At 42.9% G+C, this 23,389-nt stretch overlaps 2 protein-coding genes across 6 annotated transcripts in view; both read right to left on the minus strand.

Moving 5' to 3' along the window:
- LOC115151829 (serine/threonine-protein phosphatase 6 regulatory subunit 3) overlaps positions 1–319 on the minus strand; it is a 29,446-nt gene extending 29,127 nt beyond the window's left edge. For all 5 annotated transcript variants that reach the window (XM_029696091.1, XM_029696090.1, XM_029696089.1 and 2 more), the window contains exon 1: positions 130–319. The gene's annotated coding sequence lies outside the window, so the exon portion shown is untranslated. The remainder of the gene's footprint in view (positions 1–129) is intronic.
- Positions 320–9,883: 9,564 nt separating this feature from the next.
- Positions 9,884–23,389, minus strand: part of LOC115151831 (low-density lipoprotein receptor-related protein 5-like) — an 86,182-nt gene continuing 72,676 nt past the window's right edge. The window contains exons 16-24 of the mRNA XM_029696092.1: positions 22,026–22,216; positions 20,281–20,490; positions 19,994–20,119; positions 19,648–19,884; positions 12,814–12,924; positions 12,395–12,637; positions 12,131–12,273; positions 11,827–11,924; positions 9,884–11,697 (exon numbers count right to left, since the gene is read on the minus strand). Of these exons, the coding sequence (XP_029551952.1) occupies positions 11,436–11,697; positions 11,827–11,924; positions 12,131–12,273; positions 12,395–12,637; positions 12,814–12,924; positions 19,648–19,884; positions 19,994–20,119; positions 20,281–20,490; positions 22,026–22,216 (1,621 nt within the window). The 3' untranslated portion in view covers positions 9,884–11,435. The remainder of the gene's footprint in view (positions 11,698–11,826; positions 11,925–12,130; positions 12,274–12,394; positions 12,638–12,813; positions 12,925–19,647; positions 19,885–19,993; positions 20,120–20,280; positions 20,491–22,025; positions 22,217–23,389) is intronic.

Consider the following 23,389-nt stretch of genomic DNA (forward strand, 5'->3'; position numbering starts at 1 on the left):
ACATCGGTGTAGCAACGTTACCGGCAGCTAACGGGAAAATGCTAAAGTTAGTGTTGCTCCGGTTAGCGAGTTAGCTGGTCCAGTGCTGTTCGTGTCTCCTCAGAACTGCATGGAATAGCAAGTACGTACCGATAAACAGCGGTATATGGCGAGTCCCCGGCATGTAGCTTATTGATCCATTAGCCTAAAGTATTAAAAGCGAGGAACATTCAAATCCTAAGAAAAAAAATAAATGTTTACAAGTGATTCTGACAGGCGCGAAAAGGTAGACCATCAGAGGGCACTTTTCAAGATGGCGGTTCCATCAACTTCAACGACCCCTTCCCCCACCACAACTGAAGTATCTACCTGTCAATCAAACATACTGGTGGCGCTCTATTGGCTATGAATTACGCCAATTAGACCTACTTCCAGCGAGTTCAGTCTTGTGATTTGGTACTGTAAACTGCATACTGTCCACTCCTTTGCGGTAAAAAACACATTGCCGCGTCGAGAAACTCCCATTTTCCGCAGATGGAGGAGGGTGGAACGCGTGAAAAAACAACGAAGGGATTCGATTATGTGGGAGGAGTTAACACCGGGTGAAAAGTGATTGCAAACGTTTTGGAGCTGGACTGCAGGGATGCAAACTAGTCACCTTTCGGCGAAATTTGCCGTTTTTAATCCAAAATTCTTTGACCTATGTGATTCGTGTAGATCCGATGAGAAAAGTTTGGAGGGGAGGCTTTGGATCACTACTGGCTGTAAGCGAACGAGTGATGCGCGTTCGCTCAGCCAATCGTTCACATAACAACAGAATGCAGCACGAAGAGATAAGAGACAGCCAATTTGCTAGTTACAGTATCAGTGTGCGCTCTGAAAAGACAGCGGAGAGTGGAAAGCCGTCAGTTTGCCAGCTAGAGGCCCCTGAACGATAACGAAGAGGTAGGTGAGAAGCCTGACCACGGAGACAGGGGTGAGAACGTGAAGAAGCGTACTTCATGAGCTGTACCCGAAAAACAACAGGCATTTGGAAAGTTTGAGGTGAGGGAGAAAGTGTGGTGGAACAAGTATTGTTAGCATTGTTAAGTATCTTGCTTGCTGGATCGAATTATCCGTTAGCTAGCCAGAGAAATGTTGAGCAACATTAGAAAATTAGCTGGCTAATAAAGTCAGACAGCACAACATCAGATGAGCTAACGTTAGTGACCTAACCAATTCGCTATAGTATTAACGTTAACTGGTATACGACTCCTTGCCGTTCTTCAAGTTATGCCTTAGTTGCTTACTGGACCCTGGCAATCTGTTTGAAATGTTCACTAACAAACTAGCTAACAAACAAACTACTCTCTGTGAACTAATGTTTTCCCGCTACAGCATGTGGTTAATTCAGAATGAGAGAATTAGGTGAAAATTTGGCGTTGCTTGTTAAACAAGTGGTATCAGGGATCAAGTAGCTGGGCCTGGTTTAAAACCTGCATTTCCCCCAAGCAGGGATTTTTTTCTACTTAATGTATCAGTGCAAAAAAAAGTGTCACCGTCTTGGGCCCTCACCAGTTTGCATTCCTGGGACTGCCTCCCGGACGTGAGACAGGTGCCCCGCTTTGGCCGATGGCAAAGTCGCATTAAAACAAAAGTGGTGTGGGTTAACTTGGAGTAATGAGTAGGATTCGGTTTTAACATGGAAAAGTGATAGCTTTTAATAAAATGTTTTTATCTGCCTTCCCAATGAAAATAGTCAGACATTTTTTACATATATTTTAAGTTAAATATATTTTATGTTTCTGAACTATAGACCTCCCTCTGCCCCCAGCTGTGCCCTCGATACCATATGTGAATTGATTGCCACCTGAGCTTGTGCTACTAGGTAACCTAAACTGGGACATGCTTAACACCCCAGCCATCCTACAATCTAAGCTTGATGCCCTCAATCTCACACAAATTATCAATGAACCTAACAAGTACAACCCCAAATCTGTAAACACGGGCACCCTCATAAATGTCATCCTAACTAACTCGCCCTCCAAATACACCTCTGCTGTTTTCAATCAAGATCTCAGCAATCGCTGTCTCATTGCCTGCATCCGTAATGGGTCTGCGACCAAACGACCACCCCTCATCACTGTCAAACGCTCCCTATAACACTTCTGCGAGCAGGCCTTTCTAATCGACCTGGCCGGGATATCCTGGAATGACATTGACCTCATCCCGTCAGTAGATGATGCCTGGCTATTCATTAAAAGTGCCTTCCTCACCATCTTAAATAAGCACCCCCTTTTAAAAATGTAGAACTAGGAATAGGTATAGTCCTTGGTTCACTCCAGACCTGTCTGCCTTTGACCAGCACAAAAACATCCTGTGGCGTTTTGCATTAGCATCGAATAGCCCCCGTGATATGCAACTTTTCAGGAAAGTTAGGAACAAATATACACAGGCAGTTAGAAAAGCTCAGGCTAGCTTTTTCAAACAGAAATTTGCATCCTGTAGTACTAACTCAAAAAAGTTCTGGGACACTGTAAAGTCCATGGAGAATAATAAGAGCACCTCCTCCGAGCTAGGAAACACTGTTACCACTGATAAATCCACTATAATTGAGAATTTCAATAAGCATTTCTCTACGGCTGGCCATGCTTTCCACCTGGCTAACCCTACCCCGGTCAACTGCCCGGCACCCTCCACAGCAACCCGCTAAAATTATCTGCCGAAATTGTTGCAACCCCTATTACTAGCCTGTTCAACCTCTTTCGTATCATCTGAGATTCCCAAAGATTGGAAAGCTGCCGTGGTCATCCCCCTCTTCAAAGGGGGTGACACTAGACCCAAACTGCTACAGACCTATATCTATCCTACCCTGTCTTTCTAAGGTCTTCGAAAGTCAAGTTAACATACAGATTACCGGCCATTTCCAATCCCACCGTACCTTCTCCGCTATGGAATCTGGTTTCAGAGCTGGTCATGGGTGCACCTCAGCCACGCTCAAGATCCTAAACAACATCATAACCGCCATCGATAAGAGACATTACTGTGCAGCCGTATTCATCGACCTGGCCAAGGCTTTTGACTCTGTCAATCACCACATTCTTATTGGCAGACTCGACAGCCTTGGTTTCTCAAATGATTGCCTCGCCTGGTTTACCAACTACTTCTCTGATAGAGTTCAGTGTGTCAAATCGGAGGGCCTGTTGTCCGGACCTCTGGCAGCCTCTAAGGGTGTGCCACAGGGTTCAATTCTCGGGTTGACTCTTTTCTCTGTATACATCAATGATGTTGCTCTTGCTGCGGGTGATTCTCTGATCCACCTGTACGCAGACGACACCATTCTGTATACTTCTGGCCCCTCTTTGGACACTGTGTTAACTAACCTCCAGATGAGCTTCAATGCCCTACAACTCTCCTTCCGTGGCCTTCAACCGCTCTTAAACGCAAGTAAAACTAAATGCATGCTATTCAATCGATCACTGCCCGCACCTGCTCGCCCGTCCAGCATCACTACTCTGGACGGCTCTGACTTAGAATACGTGGACAACTACAAATACCTGGGTGTCTGGTTAGACTGTAAACTCTCCTTCCAGACTCACATTAAGCATCTCCAATCCAAAATTAAATCTAGAATCGGCTTCCTATATCGCAACAAAGCATCCTTCACTCATGCTGCCAAACATACCCTCGTAAAACTGACCGTCCTACCGATCCTCGACTTCGGTGATGTCATCTATAAAATAGCCTCCAAAACTCTACTCAATAAACTGGATGCAGTCTATCACAGTGCCATCCGTTTTGTCACCAAAGCCCTGTACACTACCCACCATTGCGACCAGTATGCTCTCGTTGGTTGACCCTCTCTTCATACTTGTCGCCAAACCCACTGGCTCCAGGTCATCTACAAGTCTCTGCTAGGTAAAGCCCCGCCTTATCTCAGATCACTGGTCACCATAGCAGCACCCACTCGTAGCACGCTCTCCAGCAGGTATATCTCACTGGTCACCCCCAAAGCCAATTCCTCCTTTGGTTGTCTTTCCTTCCAGTTCACTGCTGCCAATGACTGGAATGAACTGCAAAAATCTCTGAAGCTGGAGACTCATATCTCCGTCACTAGCTTTAAGCACCAGCTGTCAGAGCAGCTCATAGATCACTGCACCTGTACATAGCCCATCTGTAAGCAGCCCATCTATCGATCTACCTACCTACCTCATCCCCATACTGTATTTATTTATTTATTTGTCTTGCTCCTTTGCACCCCAGTATCTCTACTTGCACATTCATCTTCTGCACATCTACCATTCCAGTGTTTTAATTGCTATATTGTCATTACTTCGCCACCATGGCCTATTTATTGCCTTAACTTACCTCATTTGCACTCACTGTATATAGACTTTTTGTTTTCTTTTTTTCTACTGTATTATTGACTGTATGTTTTCTTTATTCCATGTGTAATTCAGTATGTGTCGAATTGCTATGCTTTATCTTGGGCAGGTCGCAGTTGCAAATGAGAACTTGTTCTCAACTAGCCTACCTGGCTAAATAAAGGTGAAATAAAAAAAATAAAACTATGCACCATGATTCCTTTAGGGGGGGTCAATTGGGAATGGTAGCTACTAGCTCAACCAATTTAAAAATAGGCTACTAAAATAGTTTCATTCAAATTAAAAAGCAAATGCAGTTTAGGGTTAATAGAGGCTGACTTCAGGGCCATACGGATGCCTGAAATCCCACCGAAGAAGATGCGGACGCCTGGGAGCAGGAGGGAAGGATGTTTGTGTGGCTGGCTGGCTGGCTTTATGGAGAGCAGAGATCTGTATATAACGACGAGATGCTTGTTTCCGCCTTAACAATGGGAGTCGTCCCAAAGGCGGAAATGCAGGCAACAAGTTTAGGTCCAAATTAAGAACATAGAAACGCATTGGTCTTATTTGAACCGATTTTGGCGAGAGTGGAACAACCACCTCTCTGGAATGCACATCGATGCAGCTGCAGGGAATAGTGCGACTTCTTCTCAACACATTGCAGAGGTAAAGATAGTACATGGATTGGTTTAGGTAACTGATCTACAACGTTACGTTAAACTAAACTATTGTTTAGCACGCCCCTATGTTGGAACATTCTTCGAACACACAGTAGTCCTTGCTTTAAGCGGGACACACACAATTTTATAAGTTGCAGGATGTCTTGCTTATAAGTGTCTCCTGTGGGTATGGTCTGTGATTCACTCTAGCATAAGATTGCCACTCAGTGTTATGAATTGATAACATAAAGGATACTTAGACTCCTTGCTCCGGCCAAATGCTACTACATGCCCACAGACACTAGTTTCTTCTCTGGCAGTGAGTCTGGATCTGAGTAACTCCCCAACCTGTCACTGAATGTGAACACATTCAGGGGGTCTGATTGGTTCAGAAATCAATGGGTTGGGCCAGAGCCAGAACACGTGGGTAAAGAGTAGAGGACGACCGACTTCAAGTTTTCATAACAATCGGTAATTGGCATTTTTGGATGCCCGATTACATTGCACTCCACGAGGAGACTGCGTGGCAGGCTGACTACCTGTTACGCGAGTGCAGCAAGGAGCCAAGGTAAGTTGCTAGCTAGCATTAAACTTATTTATAAAAAACAATCAGTCTTAACATAATCACTAGTTAACTACACATGGTTGATGATATTACTAGTTTAACTAGCTTGTCCAGCGTTGCAGATAATCAATGCGGTGCCTGTTAATTTATCATCGAATCACAGCCTACTTCGCCAAACGGGTGATGATTTTACAAGCGCATTCGCGAAAAAAGCACTGTCGTTGCACCAATGTACCTAACCATAAACATCAATGCCTTTCTTAAAATCAATACACAAGTATATATTTTTAAACCTGCATATTTCGTTAAAAGAAATTCATGCAAGCGGGCAATATTAACTAGGGAAATTGTGTCACTTCTCGTTTTGTGCAAGCAGAGTCAGGGTATGTGCAGCAGTTTGGGTCGCCTGGCTCGTTGCGAACTGTGTGAAGACCATTTCTTTCTAACAAAGACCGTAATTAATTTGCCAAAATTGTATATAATTATGACATCACATTGCACAACCTTCAATGTAACAGCAATATTTAGACTTATGGATGCCACCCGTTCAATAAAATACAGAACGGTTCTGTATTTCACTGAAAGAATAAACGTTTTGTTTTCGAAATGATAGTTCCCAGATTTTACCATATTAATGACCCATGGCTCGTATTTCTATGTGTTATTATAATTAAATCTATGATTTGATAGAGCAGTCTGACTGAGTGGTTGTAGGCAGCAGCAGGCTCGTAAGCATTCATTCAAATGGCACTTTCCTGCGTTTCCCAGCATCTATTTGCAATGCTTTAAATTCTTATGGGTATGTGGGACCTGGCCATCATCCGGTGAAATTGCAGAGTGCCAAATTCAAAAACAGAAATACTCATACAAATTCATAAGACATACAAGTGTTATACATCGGCTTAAAGATTAACTTCTTGTTAATCCAACCGCGGTGTCAGATTTCAAAAAGGCTTTACGGCGAAAGCAAACCATGCGATTATCTGAGAACAGCGCCCAGCAGACATTACAAACAGTAACCAGCCAAGTAGAGGAGTAACAAAAGTCAGAAATAGCGATAAAATGTATCACTTACCTTTGATGATCTTCATATGGTTGCACTCACAAGACTCCCAGTTTCACAATAAATGTTAGTTTTGTTCGATAAAGTCCCTCTTTATATCCAAAAACCTCAGTTTTGTTGGCGCGTTTTTTCAGTAATCCAATGGCTCAAAGGCAGTCACAACAGGCAGACGAAAAATCCAAATAGTATCAGTAAAGTTTGTAGAAACATGTCAAACGATGTTTATAATCAATCTTCAGGTTGTTTTTAGTCATAATCAATATTTCAACCGGACAATAGCTACGTCAATATAAAAGAAAAACAAGAAAGGTGCGCTCTCGGTCGTGCGCAGAAAACGGGTCTGGGGACTTTCCACTATCCACTCAGTGGTCTTACTCCCTAATTTTTCAGAATACAAGCCTGAAACAATTTCTAAAGACTTGACATCTAGTGGAAGCCATAGGAAGTGCAATTTGAGTCCTAAGTCATGGGGTACTGTATAGGCTTTCAATATAAAACTACAAACATAAAAAAATCCCACTTCGTGTATGGATTTTTCTCAGGTTTTCGCCTGCCATATCAGTTCTGTTATACTCACATTCATTATTTTAACAGTTTTGGAAACTTTTTATAGTGTTTTCTATCAAAATCTACCAATTATATGCATATCCTAGGGTCTGGGCCTGAGTAACAGGCAGTTTACTTTGGGCACGCTTTTCATCCGGAGGTGAAAATAGTGCCCCCTACCCTGGTGAGGTTAAGCACAGTGCTGTTTATGACTTCAAGCCTATCAATTCCTGAGATTAGGCTGGCAATACTAAAGTACCTATAAGAACATCCAATAGTCAAAGGTATATGAAATACAAATGGTATAGCGAGAAATAGACCTATAATTCCTATAATAACTACAACCCAAAACTTCTTAACTGGGAATATTGAAGACTCATGTTAATAAAAGGAACCACCAGCTTTCATATGTTCTGAGCAAGGAATTTAAACGTTAGCTTTTTTTACATGGCACATATTGATTGCACTTTTACTTTCTTCCCCAACACTGTGTTTTTGCATTATTTAAACCAAATTTGAACGTTTCATTATTTATTTCAGACTAAATATATGTATTATATTAAGTTTAAAATAAGTGTTCATTCAGTATTGTTGTAATTGTCATTATTACAAATATATTAAAAAATCGTCTTTTTAATCGATATATGCTTTTTTTGGTCCTCCAATAATCGGTATCGGCGTTGAATAATCATTTGACCTCTAGTAAAGAGGCGGTTTGAAAATGTCATTGGGTTTGATACACTGACTGGTTAGAGATGATCCAGTCGATGATGACTTTGTTTTGTACAATGCCCTTCGTGTCCCTTATCACCACAAACGACTTCAGTATTTGAAGTATGTAGTGAACGACAGTGCAGCGGAAGAATATAGTGTGAGTTGTCAGGCTAAGAAATGACACCTGATAATCTGAGGTGTATTTCCAAAAGTATCCTACGTTTAACTACATTATATAATTTCTGTGTGATGAGATGGATGGGTTAAACCCAGTGCCAGAAGAGTTGCTTATCTGCATCTCGAAGATTTAGAGCCAGTGCAATTGATCAAAGTTAATGTCTTGGCTAGCCAAGTTTTTTCTCAACTCCAAGATGTACCTCACATCAATGGAGTTGAGCGGAGACGACTGGGCGGACTGAACCTCAGACTACATCGAGTCACTATCAGTCGATACTTGTGCAATTTTGAATTCTTAAACGCTTAGGGTGTATTTATGTTTTTCTTCTGCAGCTGCGTGCCTTTCTATGTTTGCTGAAATCCCCACTTTTTAATTAAACTAGTCAAATACAACCACCAACTGTTTCCTTGTATCGAATGACAGCGACTCGATGTAGTCGGAGGTACACTCTGTCCACAGTCGTCGCAACACAACTCAATCCGAGGCTGGCTCATAATAATGAATGGAATGGAGTAAATGGAATGATATCAAACACATGGAAACCAGGCGTTTGAGACAATTCCATTTATTCTGTTCTAGCCATTACTATGAGCTCATCCTCCCCATTTTAAAGTGCCACCAGCCACCACTGCGGAGATGTACATATCGTGGAGTTGAGAAACCCAACTATCTCTTGGCATGAAGCAAAAATAATCTGCCAGTGTTCAACCATATTGTTAACATTAGGGATTGTAGCAAGTGAAAGTAGAACTTTGTCGGAGATGGAAGACACCCAAACAAAATGAGCAAAACAAACAAGGTGATGTGAGGGGTTTTCCAGTTAAGGCCTGTCATTACAGGCCTGCACTTGAGTAACTTCACCTGAAGAGTAGAGGACCGCTATAAACTGCTCTCCATTCACTGTTAGTAATCTCTAATGCCAGCCACCAAATGCAATACTCTTATATCGTTGTTTGTTCTCCTTAATCAACCTGCTCAAAAGTTTCACAGAAATCTTTCACGCATGCACAACTATTTCTGCAATATACTGTACACCAAAAAAGGAACAGCTGTTTCCTCATACGTAGTTTCCTTTGGTTTTACATACCCAAGGCATGAGAGTTAAGGAGTTTTCCATGTCCAGTCTGTAATCCTTCCTAATTAGGGGTCACATCAACAGCAGCTTTTACACAAGTTATTGTTTGAGGTTGACATACCACACTGGCTCAGCATTAGTGGATCACAGATATTTACATATCTTTTTATTATTTGAACTGCAGACGGATGTGCTATGCAGAGAAGTTTGTAAGCTGCAGCAATTGCTCTCGGGATGTCTTTAGGACAGCCCATACAACACACCTGCTGCCTTTCAGTCCTCACTCCAAAATATTCTGGCCATAACTAAACTTTACTTGGGTAGATATGATTTTTGGACATGGATGTCCACTTGTGAAAAGTAAAAAAGAGACCCAAAAAATTGAGCATTTCTATGTATATGTGAAAAATGGATAAGGATGACGTTCCACCTTTTCTACACGTGGTGGCAGCATTTAGCTATGATTCACTCACGTAACCAGTGCAGTTAATAGTATTGCAATAGAAAATGTGAGCCCTATTTGGATCACCAAAAACCTTTTCCCATGCAACAAATGAATATTTCTATATATACAGTACCAGTCAAAAGTTTGGACACACCTACTCATTCAAGGGCTTTTATTTTTACCATTTTCTACATTGTACAATAATAGTTAAGACATCAAAACTAGGAAATAAAACATGGAATCATGTAGTAACCAAAAGTGTTAAATCAAAATATTTTAAATTCTTCAAAGTACAAAGTGCCTTTGACAAAAGTTAGGTATTCCTTAAAATAGAATCTTTATTATATAAAAATGCTTTTGATACAAAAATTGTCACAAGTGTAAAATACACAAGGCATTGAAACACAGGTTTGTTTGGGGAGCATCTACATACTGGCACAATGAAGTACAGCTGGAGTTGTCCCTATCCAGTAAGGACATGGCTTGAAATGGGCAGGGCAGCAGGTTGTGTTGCGGAGGTCTGAGGAACCTGTACAACCTCTCCGCTAGAAGCCAGAGGTGTTCAACATACAGATGGAAGCCGTCCGGACACTTTTGATCATACCATTTAATATAGAAAATGATTTAATTTCACTTGTCAGCACCATGGTTAATTGCCTATACACAAATATACAAATGGCAGAGAAAAAGCCCAGAAAACAAGCACAAGAGGTATGAATTCAATATACATTTCCCTCCATGTAATTTTACATTCACTGTTCACATTTCTTAACTGGTTGAATAGTTCATTTAAGGAAGTGCTCAGTTTGGCAACATTGTCAATCTTCAAAGCAAGACAATATAATAGAGCCACGATTTTACAGGTGCATGATATTCACTCTATTTAAGTTGAAAGGTATGTGAAGATAGTGAGGGTTTCACTACAATTGAATCTACAGTTTTTCAAACATCGTTTAGAAAAGATGGAATAGCTTTTACTAAACTACAGACATTTGTCTCATTGACAAAAGCTGAAATACCAACAGTATTGTTGTTTCAATAAATGGGAATAGTCAGTCTAGTATCACATGGACATTGCATAAGCGATTCATGATAGAGTTAAAAGGTTGTGCAAAACCTTGTCATTTTTGGTTGATAACTGCATCAACGATGAAGCTGCTCTTATGAGTTTTTTTTCATAAGGAGTCCTTCAACAATTAACGTGTGTGTGTATATATATATACTGTTCTACACACATTTTTAGTTAAAACAGCTTAATTATCTATTGTCAAATTGTAATTGTTTTGTTGGGTGTTCTCATAATTCAGAGTAAAGTATATATGTACAGTAGCAGCAAACACATTTTTGGTAAACTCCGAAACAAAACAAAGACCTGCTCAGGACCATTTGAATTAATAAGAGCATTTCATGGCTGTTGTGAAACATTTCTTATTTACTTAATTACAAATATTTACAATTTGTTTTGTTAAATTCTTTTGGTATTTGTAATGGTAATGTGGCTGGCCACATGTAACATTTGAATGGAGTAATTTCTCAAACCAATATTGGTGACTTCTTGTTCAAATTTCACTGTAAATTGGTACGTTTGAATGAAGTTCTAAAGTACTTTGCTGAAAAAACTAAGAATTGTCAAAGGCCAATAGAATAGTAAAATTGAAAGTCTTCTAATTAGGAGGATACTCCATCTGAAACGAGGGTAGGAAACATGAAAAATAAAGACAAGTGATACAATTCACTGTACAACTTCACACTTGATCTGGCCCTATTCCACCTCCACTTTAACCCATGGCAATCAGTGGAAATGAATAAAATATAATTCTAATTTGTTTATTTAAAATTATTTACAGACATGGCTATTTCCCCGGGTGTCATGAAGAGTCAGTGCAGGGTGACGGGGGTGGGGGACAGAGGTGAAAGTAACTGCGCTCTGTGGATGGAGAAGGGGGGCAACTCTCCTCTGCTGATAGGTACTGGCTCCGGGGAGTGGGGGGGGGAGGATAGGGGTCAGAGTCTGAGTTTAGGTCCATGTAGTACTTGTTGCTCTTCCAACGACTTGTGGCGTAGTCGCTGTCACAGACGTCAGTGCTGCATGGGGTGGTGGGGGGTGCCACACCGCGCATTAGATAAGGCCTTTCAGGAGCAAGCATGGAGGAGAGAAAATACTTTTATTTCACAACAGCAAAGAGGTGCCAATTTACATCAAGCTGACTGTTGCATAATACAAAGAGAGAAACTGATCAAGTGTGCCTCATCTCTTACCTGTAAGACCTGGTGGTGGAGGGACTGTTAGAGGAGTAGAAGATCTCTGCATTATACAGGGAGCGATCCGTGGCTGGAGAGGGAGGCGGGTTGAGCATCTGCAAATACAGAAAAAAAATACAAACCCTTACCCCTTCAATTACAAACTTAAGTTTTGAGATCATCCAGTGTCCAGTAAAGTTCAAACAGGAGAAAATGTACATTTCCCCCCAGTTTAGAAATAATGTATGAGAGACACCTGGGAGGACAGGTGTTGGGTTCCTACGTGTAGGTCAAAGAGAGGGCAGAGAAGTTGGGTACATACCTGTGGATAAAAGGCTCCCTTAGTGCTGGAGGAGCTGCTGGAGGAGGCCCCTGTCACATGGTTCCTGTCATAGAGTGGCGCCCCACTACAGCTGCTCCCCATCAGACTGACAGAACTCATCATAGACTTCCCACACGAGATACCTAAGAAACAACAAAACGGTCAAATGCAGTGAGAACAACTACCTGCTTCAGCACAGGCCATATCTATACACTCATCCATTTGATCTGCAGTTTTCAGTGTTGTGTAATAGCCAACCTTTACCTGTGAAGGTTCCGTGCTGTGAGCTGCTGGGGGCGATGAAGTTGAGGGGTACGTGTGAGGTGCCACTGATGTAATCGTGGGGGAAGGCTCCGTTGGGACCTTTGTAACGGCGGCACACCACCCGCTGACACACAAAGTACATCCCTCCCATCACAAACACTGACAGGATGATGCCAATGACTGGGCCGATGGTGCTGGTGTGAGATGGTGATTGAACGTCGCTTGACGGGGGGGTGAGGAATTCTACAAGACGGGCAAAGACATTACAACAGATTTAACGGACTGCTGCCAAGTATGAGTAGTCAGTTAAATCAATGTGCTATTATAGATGGATTGACTGGTTTCTCCTTACTGGAAAATAAATGACAATAGTGTAAATTCTGAACTCCCTTGATGTGACTGAGTGAAGTTAAACACACCACAGAAGAGCTCGTCAGAGTTGTCAGCACAGTCATTGTAGGAGTCACACTGCTGTTTCTTCAGGATGCACTGCTTGTTGTTGCAGCGGAACTGGTTGGGCAGGCATATGGCTGAGGGGAGGAGAGAAGAGCAAAGTCCACGTTACAAGACTTGGCATAGCTTATCAAATCAATACAAACAACAAGGTTGCTGTTGGTGGTGATAGTACAATCTCCCAGTATTAAAGGTCAACTGCCCTTTAGGCCGTTTAAATTCAGAGAAGTTGTTTCTATGTGGCATCTTTGAAGCAGAAACATATATTCTAGTGTAAAAATTAACCACAAAGTGTAAATAGAATCATTTGTCAGTCCGTCTTGTCCAAAACTGATTCGTCACGACTTACTGGAGGGTTGGGTATGATTACGATCATGCCCAGTGCCCACTAACACGAGAGAAGCAGCTGTGCACTCTCTCCAACCATAGCAGCCAGAACTTCCAGACAGCGAGACAGACCTGCCCATTAGACAGCGCCTCTGACTTGATTACATAAGACAACACGTTGCCAATGTTATGTTGAAATAACTCTTGGCCCTAAGCCATTTATGAAGTGGCCACATGCTGATGTGTTTGACAGTGTCAATCACTAACGCCTGCCACCTTTTGGGGCAAAATGAGAATTGAGACAATCAAAGCGCATTTGTATCCCAACTGCAACTTGTGAATATTCCAAAACCCACTGACTAGTTTTCCATGCACATTTTTTAACTTGAGAAACACTGGAACAAATACCTTAGCTAGATATAAAATTGCGCGACAAAGCTAAAATGTCTAAATTAATTACAGATTTCTTGATTTCACTTAGATTAATTCATTTTATTTTGAGGAAATGGCTGTTGTTGCTACGGTGACTCGGGAGGGACAAACAACAGTACCTGCAAGGGAACGTATGGGATCATAACGCCCACATCCAAGATAACGCTCATTTGGCTTTGCTCATTACTCATGGCCGCTAGCATTTCTTAATCTTCAAAACGAGGTCAAATCAGGAAGTGCAGTCACCCTTTAATCCCTACGACATTGGTGTATGTTTACTGAACTGGAAGTGTTTTTATTTCACCTTTATTTAACCAGGTAGGCCAGTTGAGAACAAGTTGTCATTTACAAATGCGACAAAAACAGTTACACATGGGATAAACAAACGTACAGTCAATAACACAATAGATAAATCTGTATACAGTGTGTGCAAATGGAGGTAAGGCAATAAATAGGCCAGTGGCGAAGTAATTAAAATTTAGCAATTAACACTGGAGTGATGGATGTGCAAGTAGAAATACTGGTGTACAAAAGAGCAGAAAAACAAATCTTGTATGTGGTAGGTGGTTGGATGGGCCATTTACAGATGGGCTGTGTACAGCTGCAGCGATCGGTAAACTGCTCTGACAGCTGACGCTGAAAGTTAGATATCGCCATCTCTCACTATCTATCTATCTCCAACTTCAGAATTGTATTTTTTATTTTTTTGCAATTTGTTCCCGTCATTGGCAGCAGAGAACTGGAAGGAAAGGTGGCCAAACAAGTGTTGGCTTTGGGGATGACCAGTGAAATAACCCTGCTAGAGTGCGTGCTACGGGCGGGTGTTGCAATGGTGACCAGTGAGCTGAGATAAGGCGAAGCAAAGACTTATAGATGACCTGGAGCCAGTGGGTTTGGCAACGAATATGTAGTGAGGACCAGCCAACGAGAGCATACAGGTCGCAGTGGTGGGTAGTATATGGGGCTTTGGTGACAAAACGGATGGCACTGCATCCAATTTGCTGAGTAGAGTGTTGGAGGCTATTTTGTAAATTACATCGCCGAAGTCAAGGATCGGTAGGATAGTCAGTTTTACGAGGGTATGTTTGGCAGCATGAGTGAAGGAGGCTTTGTTGTGAAATAGGAAGGCAACTCTAATTTTAATTTTGGATTGGAGATGCTTAACCTCTCTAGGGTATGTGGGACGAAATCGTCCCACCTACTCAACAGCCAGTGGAATCCCGTGGCGCGTTATTCAAATACCTTAGAAATGCTATTACTAAAAATTTCTCAAACATATGACTATTTTACACAATTTTAAAGACAAGACTCTCGTTAATCTAACCACACTGTCCGATTTCAAAAAGGCTTTACAATGAAAGCAAAACATTAGATTGTCAGCAGAGTACCCAGCCAGAAATAATCAGACACCCATTTTTCAAGCTAGCATATGTCACATAAACCCAAACCACAGCTAAATGCAGCACTAACCTTTGATGATCTTCATCAGATGACAATCCTAGGACATTATGTTATACAATACATGCATGTTTTGTTCAATCAAGTTCATATTTATATCAAAAACCAGCTTTTTACATTAGCATGTGACTAGCATTCCCACCGAACACTTCCGGTGAATTTACTAAATTACTCACGATAAACGTTCACAAAAAACAACAATTATTTTAAGAATTATAGATACAGAACTCCTTTATGCACTCGCTATGTCCGATTTTAAAATAGCTTTTCGGTGAAAGCACATTTTGCAATATTCTAAGGAGATAGCCCAGCCATCACAGGCTAGCTATTTTGACACCAACCAAGTGTGGTACTCACCAAACTCTGATTTACTATTAGAAAAGTTTGATTACCTTTGGTGTTCTTTGTCAGAATGCACTCCCAGGACTTCTACTTCAATAACAAATGTTGGTTTGGTCCCAAATAATCCATAGTTATATCCAAATAGCGGCGTTTTGTTCGTGCGTTCAAGACACTATCCGAAGGGTAAAGAAGGGTCACGCGCCCGACGCGTTTCGTGACAAAACATTTCTAAATATTCCATTACCGTACTTCGAAGCATGTCAACCACTGTTTAAAATCAATTTTTATACTATTTTTCTCGTAAAAAAAGCGATAATATTCCGACCGGGAGTGGTGTTTTTTCATTCAAAGAGAGCAAAGTAAACATGGAGTCGACTCGTGCACGCGCGCACCGTCCCATTGTCCTCAGAACGACCACTATCAAAATGCGCTAATGTTTTTCAGCCATGGGCTGCAAAGCCACGATTCAGCTTTCTGGCGCCTTCTGATAGCCTATGGGAGCGTTAGAAAATGTCACGTCATGCCAGAGATCCCCTGTTTTTGTTAGAGATGATCAAGAAGGCCATGAAATGGTCAGAGAGAGCGCTTCCTGTTTGGAATCTTCTCAGGTTTTGGCCTGCCAAATGAGTTCTGTTAAACTCAAGTTTTAGAAACTTTAGGGTGTTTTCTATCCAAATCAAACAATTATATGCATATTCTAGTTACTGGGCAGGAGTAGTAACCAGATTAAATCGGGTACGTTTTTATCCGGCTGTGCAAATACTGCCCCCTAGCCCCAACAGGTTAATATGAGTCTGGAAGAAGAGTTTACAGTCTAGCCAGACACTTAGAATATGTGGACAACTATAAATACCTAAGTCAGAACCATCCAGAGTAGTGATGTTAGTCGGGCGGGTGCGGGCATCGATCGGTTGAAGAGCATGCATTTAGTTTTACTAGCATTTAAGAGCAGTTGGAGGCCACGGAAGGGGTGTTGTATGGCATTGAAGCTCGTTTGAGGTTTGTTAAGTGTCCAAAGAAGGGCTAGATGTATACAGAATGGTGTCGTCTGCGTAGAGGTGGATCAAAGAATCACCCGCAGCAAGAGCGACATCATTGATATTTCCATAGAAAAGAGTTGGCCCAAGAATTAAACCTTGTGGCAACCCCATAGACTGCCAGAAGTCCGGACAACAGGCCCTCCGATTTGACACACTGAACTCTGAGAAGTAGTTCGTGAACCAGGTGAGGCAGTCATTACAGAAACCAAGGCTGTTGAGTCTGCCGATAAGAATACGGTGATTGACAGAGTCGAAAGCCTTGGCCAGGTCAATGAAGACGGCTGCACAGTACAGTCTTTTATCGATGGCGGTGATATCGTTTAGGACCTTGAGCGTGGCCCAGGTGCAACCGTGACCAGCTCTGAATCCAGATTGCATAGCGGAGAAGGTACGGTGGGATTCGAAATGGTCGGTGATCTGTTTGTTCACATGGCTTTAGAAAGGCAGGGCAAGATGGATATAGGTCGAATCTCAGACGATACAAAAGATAGGTTGAACAGACTAGACTAGCAACAATGGCAGCGGATCATTTTAGGAAGAGAGGGTCCAGATTGTCTAGCCCAGCTGATTTGTAGGGGGGGGGGGTGGAAAGAGCTGTTGGCCGGGGTTGGGGTAGCCTGGTGGAAAGCATGGCTAGCCGTAGAGAAATGCCAATAGAAATTCTCGATTACCATGGATTCATCAGTGGTGACAAGTGTTTCCTATTCTCAGTGCAGTGAGCAGCTGGGAGGAGGTACTCTTATTCTCCATGGACTTTAGTGTCCCAAAACTTTTTGGAATTGGTGCTGCAGGATGCAAATGTCTGTTAGGAAAGCAAAGGCTAGCTTTTTCAAACAGACTGTGTGTATTGGTTCCTGACTTCCCTGAGAAGTTGCATATCGCGGGGACTATTTGAAGCTAGTGCAGTACGCCACAGGGTGTTTTTGTGCTGGTCAAGTCTGGAGTGAACCAAGGGCTATATCTGTTCTTAGTTCATCCTCTACTGACAGGATGAGGTTAACATCCTTCCAGGATACCCAGGCCAGGTCGATTAGAAAGGCCTTCTCGCAGAAGTGTTTTACAGTGTTGAGGGGTTGTCGTTTGACCGCGGACCCATAACGGACGCAGGCAATGAGGCAGTGATCGCTGAGATCCTGGTTGAAAACAGCAGAGGTGTATTTGGAGGGCAAGTTGGTCAGGATGATATCCGTGAGGGTGCCCATGTTTCCGGATTTGGGGTTGTACCTGGTAGGTTCTTTGATAAATTGTGTGAGATTGAGGACATCTAGCTTAGATTGTAGGATGGCTGGAGTGTTAAGAATATCCCAATTTAGGTCACCTAGCAGTACGAACTCTGATGATAGATGGGGGGCAATCAATTCACATGTGGTGTCCAGGGCACAACTGGGAGTTGAGGGGGGTCTATAACAAGCGGCAACAGTGAGAGACATTTCTGGAAAGGTGGATTTTTAAAAGTAGAAGCTCTAACTGTTTGGGCATAGATAGTATGACAAAACTCTGCAGGCTATCTCTACAGTAGATTGCAATTCCGCCCCCTTTAGCAGTTCTGTCTTGACGGAAAATGTTGTAATTGGGGATGGAAATTTCAGAATTTTTGGTGGCCTTCCTAAGCCAGGATTCAGACACGGCTAGGACATCAGGGTTGGCGGAGTGTGCTAAAGCAGTGAATAAAGCAAACTTAGGGAGGAGGCTTCTAATATTAACATGCATGAACCCAAGCCTTTTACGGTTGCAGAAGTCAACAAATGAGAGCGGCTGGGGAATAGGAGTCGAACTGGGGGCTACAGGGCCTGGGTTAACCTTTACATCACCAGAGGATCAGAGGAGGAGTAGGATGAGGGTACGGCTAAAGGCTATAAGAACTGGTCATCTTGTGCTTTGGGAACAGAGAATAAAAGGAGCAGATTTCTGAGCGTGGTAGGATAGATTCAGGGCATAGTGTACAGACTGGTATGTTAGGGTGCGAGTAAACCTAGGCATTGAGTGACAATGAGAGAGGTTTTGTCTCTGGAGGCGCCAGTTAAGCTAGGTGCGGTCTCCGCATGTGTGGGGGGTGGGACAAGGGGGCTATCTGAGGCATGTTGAGCAGGACTAGGGGCTCCGCAGTAAAATAAAACAATGAGAGCTGCCCTAAACAACAGTATACAAGGCATATTGACATTAGTGACAGGCATAACGCAATCACAGGTGCTGATTGGGAGAGCTAGGGCAACAACGGGTGAGACAACAACAGGTAAACAGCTAGGACAACAACAACGGGTAAATGGCGATGAATGGGCAGAGAGGATCAGTTAGCTACACACAGGGCCTGAGTTCGAGGCTGGGGCCGACAGATAAACAAAATGAAGTACTGTGTTAATGAACAGTCCAGCAGGCATCAGCTGTGTAGCCGAGTGATCATAGGGTCCAATGAGCAGCAATCGATGAAACAGGAAGCCGTTCGGTAGTCTATTACTACGCTAGGCGAGTTGGAGACACGGCGTTCAGGAAGCTAGCGGGCCTGGGCTAGCAGATGGATCATCACCAACGTCCACAGTTTAGAGCACATCGGCTGAATTTTGTCAGCAGACCAGTGGTGATGGATTGGCGGGGCTCAGTTTCGACAAAGGATCCAGGCCAATTGGCAAGAGAGGTATTGTAGTTGGTGTACTTCGTTTTCTAGCCGGGAGATGGGGCTAACTGGTGCATGCTTCTGGACAAGGGCGTTAGCTACAATAGCCACTCAGTAGCAACTAGCTAGCTGCGAAGATCCGGTGTAATGGTCCAGAGCTTGCGGCAGGAATCCGGTGATGTAGTGGGGGGAAAAAGGCAGTCTGATATGCTCAGGGCTGATATTGCGCTGTGCAGACTGGCAGGTATTATCCGGGCTAAAGCGTCTGGAGTCCGAGCTAAAGGTAAAGACCGCTAGCAGTGGCTAACAATGACTAAATGGCTAGTAGCTAATTAGCTGGCTAGTAGCTAATTAGTTGGCTAGCTGCTGATGGAGGTTCCAGTTAAGGTAAAAAAATAGCAGATCCATACCATATTGGGTGAGGCGGGTTGCAGTAAGGTATATTTAATTTGAAAATGGAAAAAAGAGTGAAATGTATACAAAAAAACTAAAGACAATATTTACATGAGACTAAAACATCTTACCTGCTGCGCCATCTTGGAAGTATGTATGTGTCAATATTGTGCATAAAGTCAGTTGAGTGAACGTACTGTCACAGTCCTGTTCATCGGAGTTGTCTGCGCAGTCTGGCTCTCCGTTGCAGCGTAGCTGAGCATCCACACACTGGCCCTTATCACACTGGAACTGGATTGCCGAACACACGGGGCAGTTCTCCTCGTCACTGTTGTCATCACACTCAGCGACGCCGTCACAGCGCCATGCCATGGGGATGCAGTCAATGTCGCCCGTTGCACAGGTGAACTGCTCTGTGGAACAGGTGGGTGGATCTGAAGTGGGAGGGGGGAGGAGTTTAGATTCAGAGCCAATGCCTGGTGTTATACTTGACTTATTGTGTATCACACATCATTATTGAATGTGTTACAGCAGCAGCTGTACCTCCACAGATGAGCAGGTTGGGCAGCAGGACCAGGTGCATGGGACAGGAGCAGCGAGGTGTCCCGTCTCCTTTGGCGATGCAGATGTGTGAGCAGCCTCCGTTGTCACGGGAACAGGGATGAGAATCTGTGGAGGAGAACATGTGGACAGTGAGAACATGTGGACAGGAGAGTAACGGAACTCTGTTGTAGTAAAGCACTGCATCACACATTGATGTTTTCCAAAAGGATTGGTATTAGCTGACGCAATAGGAAGTGGCTAAACACAGGCTCCTCCAGGTGCCTTACCAAACTCTGTAGGGTCCATGTCTTCCACAGCGTGAATGCTGGTGAGGTAGGCAATGCGGCCCTGGATACGAGTCCTCTTCTCCCCAATCAGCTTGTCCACCCTCTCGATCATCTGCTGCTGTCTGTCGATCCAGTACAGGTGCTCCCCCAGCACTGTCAGACCCATGGGCTGCAGGATGTTAGAGTCCTGGAGGACGATCCTATTGGCTCCTGGGAGAAGGAAGAGGAATGACCTCAGAACAAGAGTAGTATACACCAAACAATAGATATCCTATATCTCACAAAGACAGTGTATCCTCCCAAATGCATTTATTTTCAGACCCTTACGTCTTCCTTAATAAGTTCTAAACCTTATCATAGAAAATATAGGTAATAACTTTAGACACCATCACTAAAACCAGTTTGACTAATATTCAATAACTATTGCCAAACATGGTCTGCCAAAGTAAAGATACTCTCTTGTATAACTCTACAGTCTGATGGTGCATAAATGGCCTGGAGAAATCAGTCTGGATGCTGTCTTGTTCCTATCCAGTCCAGACTTCAGAGGCAGGGGGATTTATTTAACACTAGAAAGGCCAAGGGGATCATTTTGACCCAATATGAATTGAAATGTAAATTTCTCTGCCATTTTAAAGTCATGCCCCCCTCTGTTCTGGACTTCTCCTAAAATAAGTCTATTTTACACACATACAGTGTACAAAACATTAGGAACGCCTTCCTAATATTGAGTTGCTGGCCCATGTTGACTCCAATGCTTCCCACTGTTGTGCCAAGTTGGTTGGATGTCCTTTGGGTGGTGGACAATTCTAGATACACACAGGAAACTGTTGAGCGTGAAAAACCCAGCCGCGTTGCAGTTGACACTCAAACCGGTGTGCCTGGCACCTACTACCATACCCCGTTCAAAGGCACTTAAATCTTTTGTCTTGCCCATTCACCCGGTGAATGGCACACATACACAGTCCATGTCTCAATTGTCTAAATGCTTAAACATCCTTCTTCAACCGGTCTCCCCTTCATCTACACTGATTTTAAGTGGATTTAACAAGTGACATCAATAAGGGATCATAGCATTCACCTGGTCAGTCTGTCATGGAAAGAGAACATGTTCCTGATGTTTTGAATTTTGATATCAAACAGAATTGTTAAAAACAGTTGTTTTGCACGAAAAAGTTACCTTTTCATATCATCGTAGTGTCACAGGAAGGCAAGACTTGATTTCTATATAGTATCAGAAAAAGCAGATTCTGATGTTTTTTTTAAAACACTTACCATTGCCAAATAACTCTTAAGACTGAAGAGATGAGCCCTATTTCAAAATATCACAATTCCATCCACTTCACAGCAACAAACTAATGAAAATGCTATTGTGTTCGTCATAAACACAACCAAAGTATTATTTTCCCGATTGTATTCATTAGAATGTTGAGTCCAAATGACTCCTCATTGACCTGAAGGGGGGGTCCAAAGAGGCCAGGCTTTTCTGGTGTGAAGATCCTCTTTGAAGAAGTAGGCTTTCAGACGTATTAGGATTTTATTTTAGACCACAAACTGTGTTTGGACTCGAGGAACATTGTCATTTTCCATGGTACTTCTGTGTACTACTGAGAATGAGAGATGTAAATAAATGCTGTCAAAACTGATGAACCATAGCAACAGCTTTTCAGATGATCAGCAGTGTTTGAGTGCTGATGCTCTGGATCTAGAATGGCTGTCCACACTTCTTTAGCATTGGGACTCACCAGTGAGGTCACTGCTCTCAATGCGTTTCAAGTCAGCGTCCACCCAGAAGAGTTTCCCCAGCTTGTTGTCCAGGGCCAGGGCTACAGGCCGGATCAGGCCCGTGGTGAACAAAGACTCCCGCTCCGTCCCATCCAGAGACGCTCCCTCGATCTTGGCAGAGCGATCCTGCATGGTCGTGAAATACATATACCTACAGGAGAGATGGAGGCAGTAAGAAAAAACAACAAAAAGCATACTGACAGACATTTGAACAGTTGCTGCCCAAACCTTAAACCACCAACTGTGTACAGGATTTTAGACATTAGTCAACATTGACAGATATTAATCACACTACAACATGGAAATCAGCCAGAGAGATTTACTGATAGATGGGAGATAAATAACAGTTGAGGTATGTGTTTTGATGGGTGTATTGTACTGTGCCGGGTGTAGACAAGAGCGCAGGACTGTTCAGTTGGCCCCCCTCTTAGAGCCTGGTGGAGTAGAGGCCTTCCCGGTTTGTTACGTCTCACACCAGCTTCTATCAGCTCTGATAAGAACCTCCCTTAACACCTGTTTAGACAGAGAAGACTTGAAGGAAGAAATGCTATTGCGCAAACGCTCATCTGTTTGTAATTTGGTTCTGCCTCGTCAAGTCAAAAGGGATTTTTTTTTATATATATCAGTCTGAGTGTAATCAGTTGAAGTATTAATGTAATAACATAATGCTTTGAGTAAATGTAGAAGCCATCACTTCTCAAGGGAATGTGGGAGAAAACAAATTAACCCTGACAGCTCTTCAACCTGCCTATAACCTTTTGAGACTGTCTGTACTGAGCTCGGCCAAATATCTTCAATGTCTATCTAGTGCTTTCCAGGCCCATGAAGAGACAAGCAACTGAATGCAACTTTCAAATCGGATAAAAACAACTACAAGACCATATAAAATTGTCAAGCTGATTGCTATCAATATTCAGTTTTAGATTTTTTGATAAAACAACGTCTCATGTTGATTAGTTTACTCCGGGTCACTCCTATGAGAGAAGTCACCTCCACCACATCCAAGCCAAACCATATAGGAGAGCCCCAAATAGAACGTAACATGGAGAACGGCCGCATCAACAATGAGCATCACAATTACAGTGCAGCCTGCCAGGCCCTGACCTATGGCCCTGACCATACTACTGCACCACTGGAGAGGAGAAAGTAGTGCAGGCAGAACAGTAAACACAACCATCTGCTGCACACATGGCCTGACATTCTCAGCCTCGTACTTACTTGGGGCTGTGGTTCCTTCCCTGCCCTATCGAAGGAAAATAAACACCGTTCCACAGAGTCTCCTATGTCAAATTGTCAACACCACATCACTAAACACCTGATCACC

Source organism: Salmo trutta, chromosome 17 (assembly GCF_901001165.1).
Source record: "Salmo trutta chromosome 17, fSalTru1.1, whole genome shotgun sequence".
Taxonomy (NCBI): Eukaryota; Metazoa; Chordata; class Actinopteri; order Salmoniformes; family Salmonidae; genus Salmo; species Salmo trutta.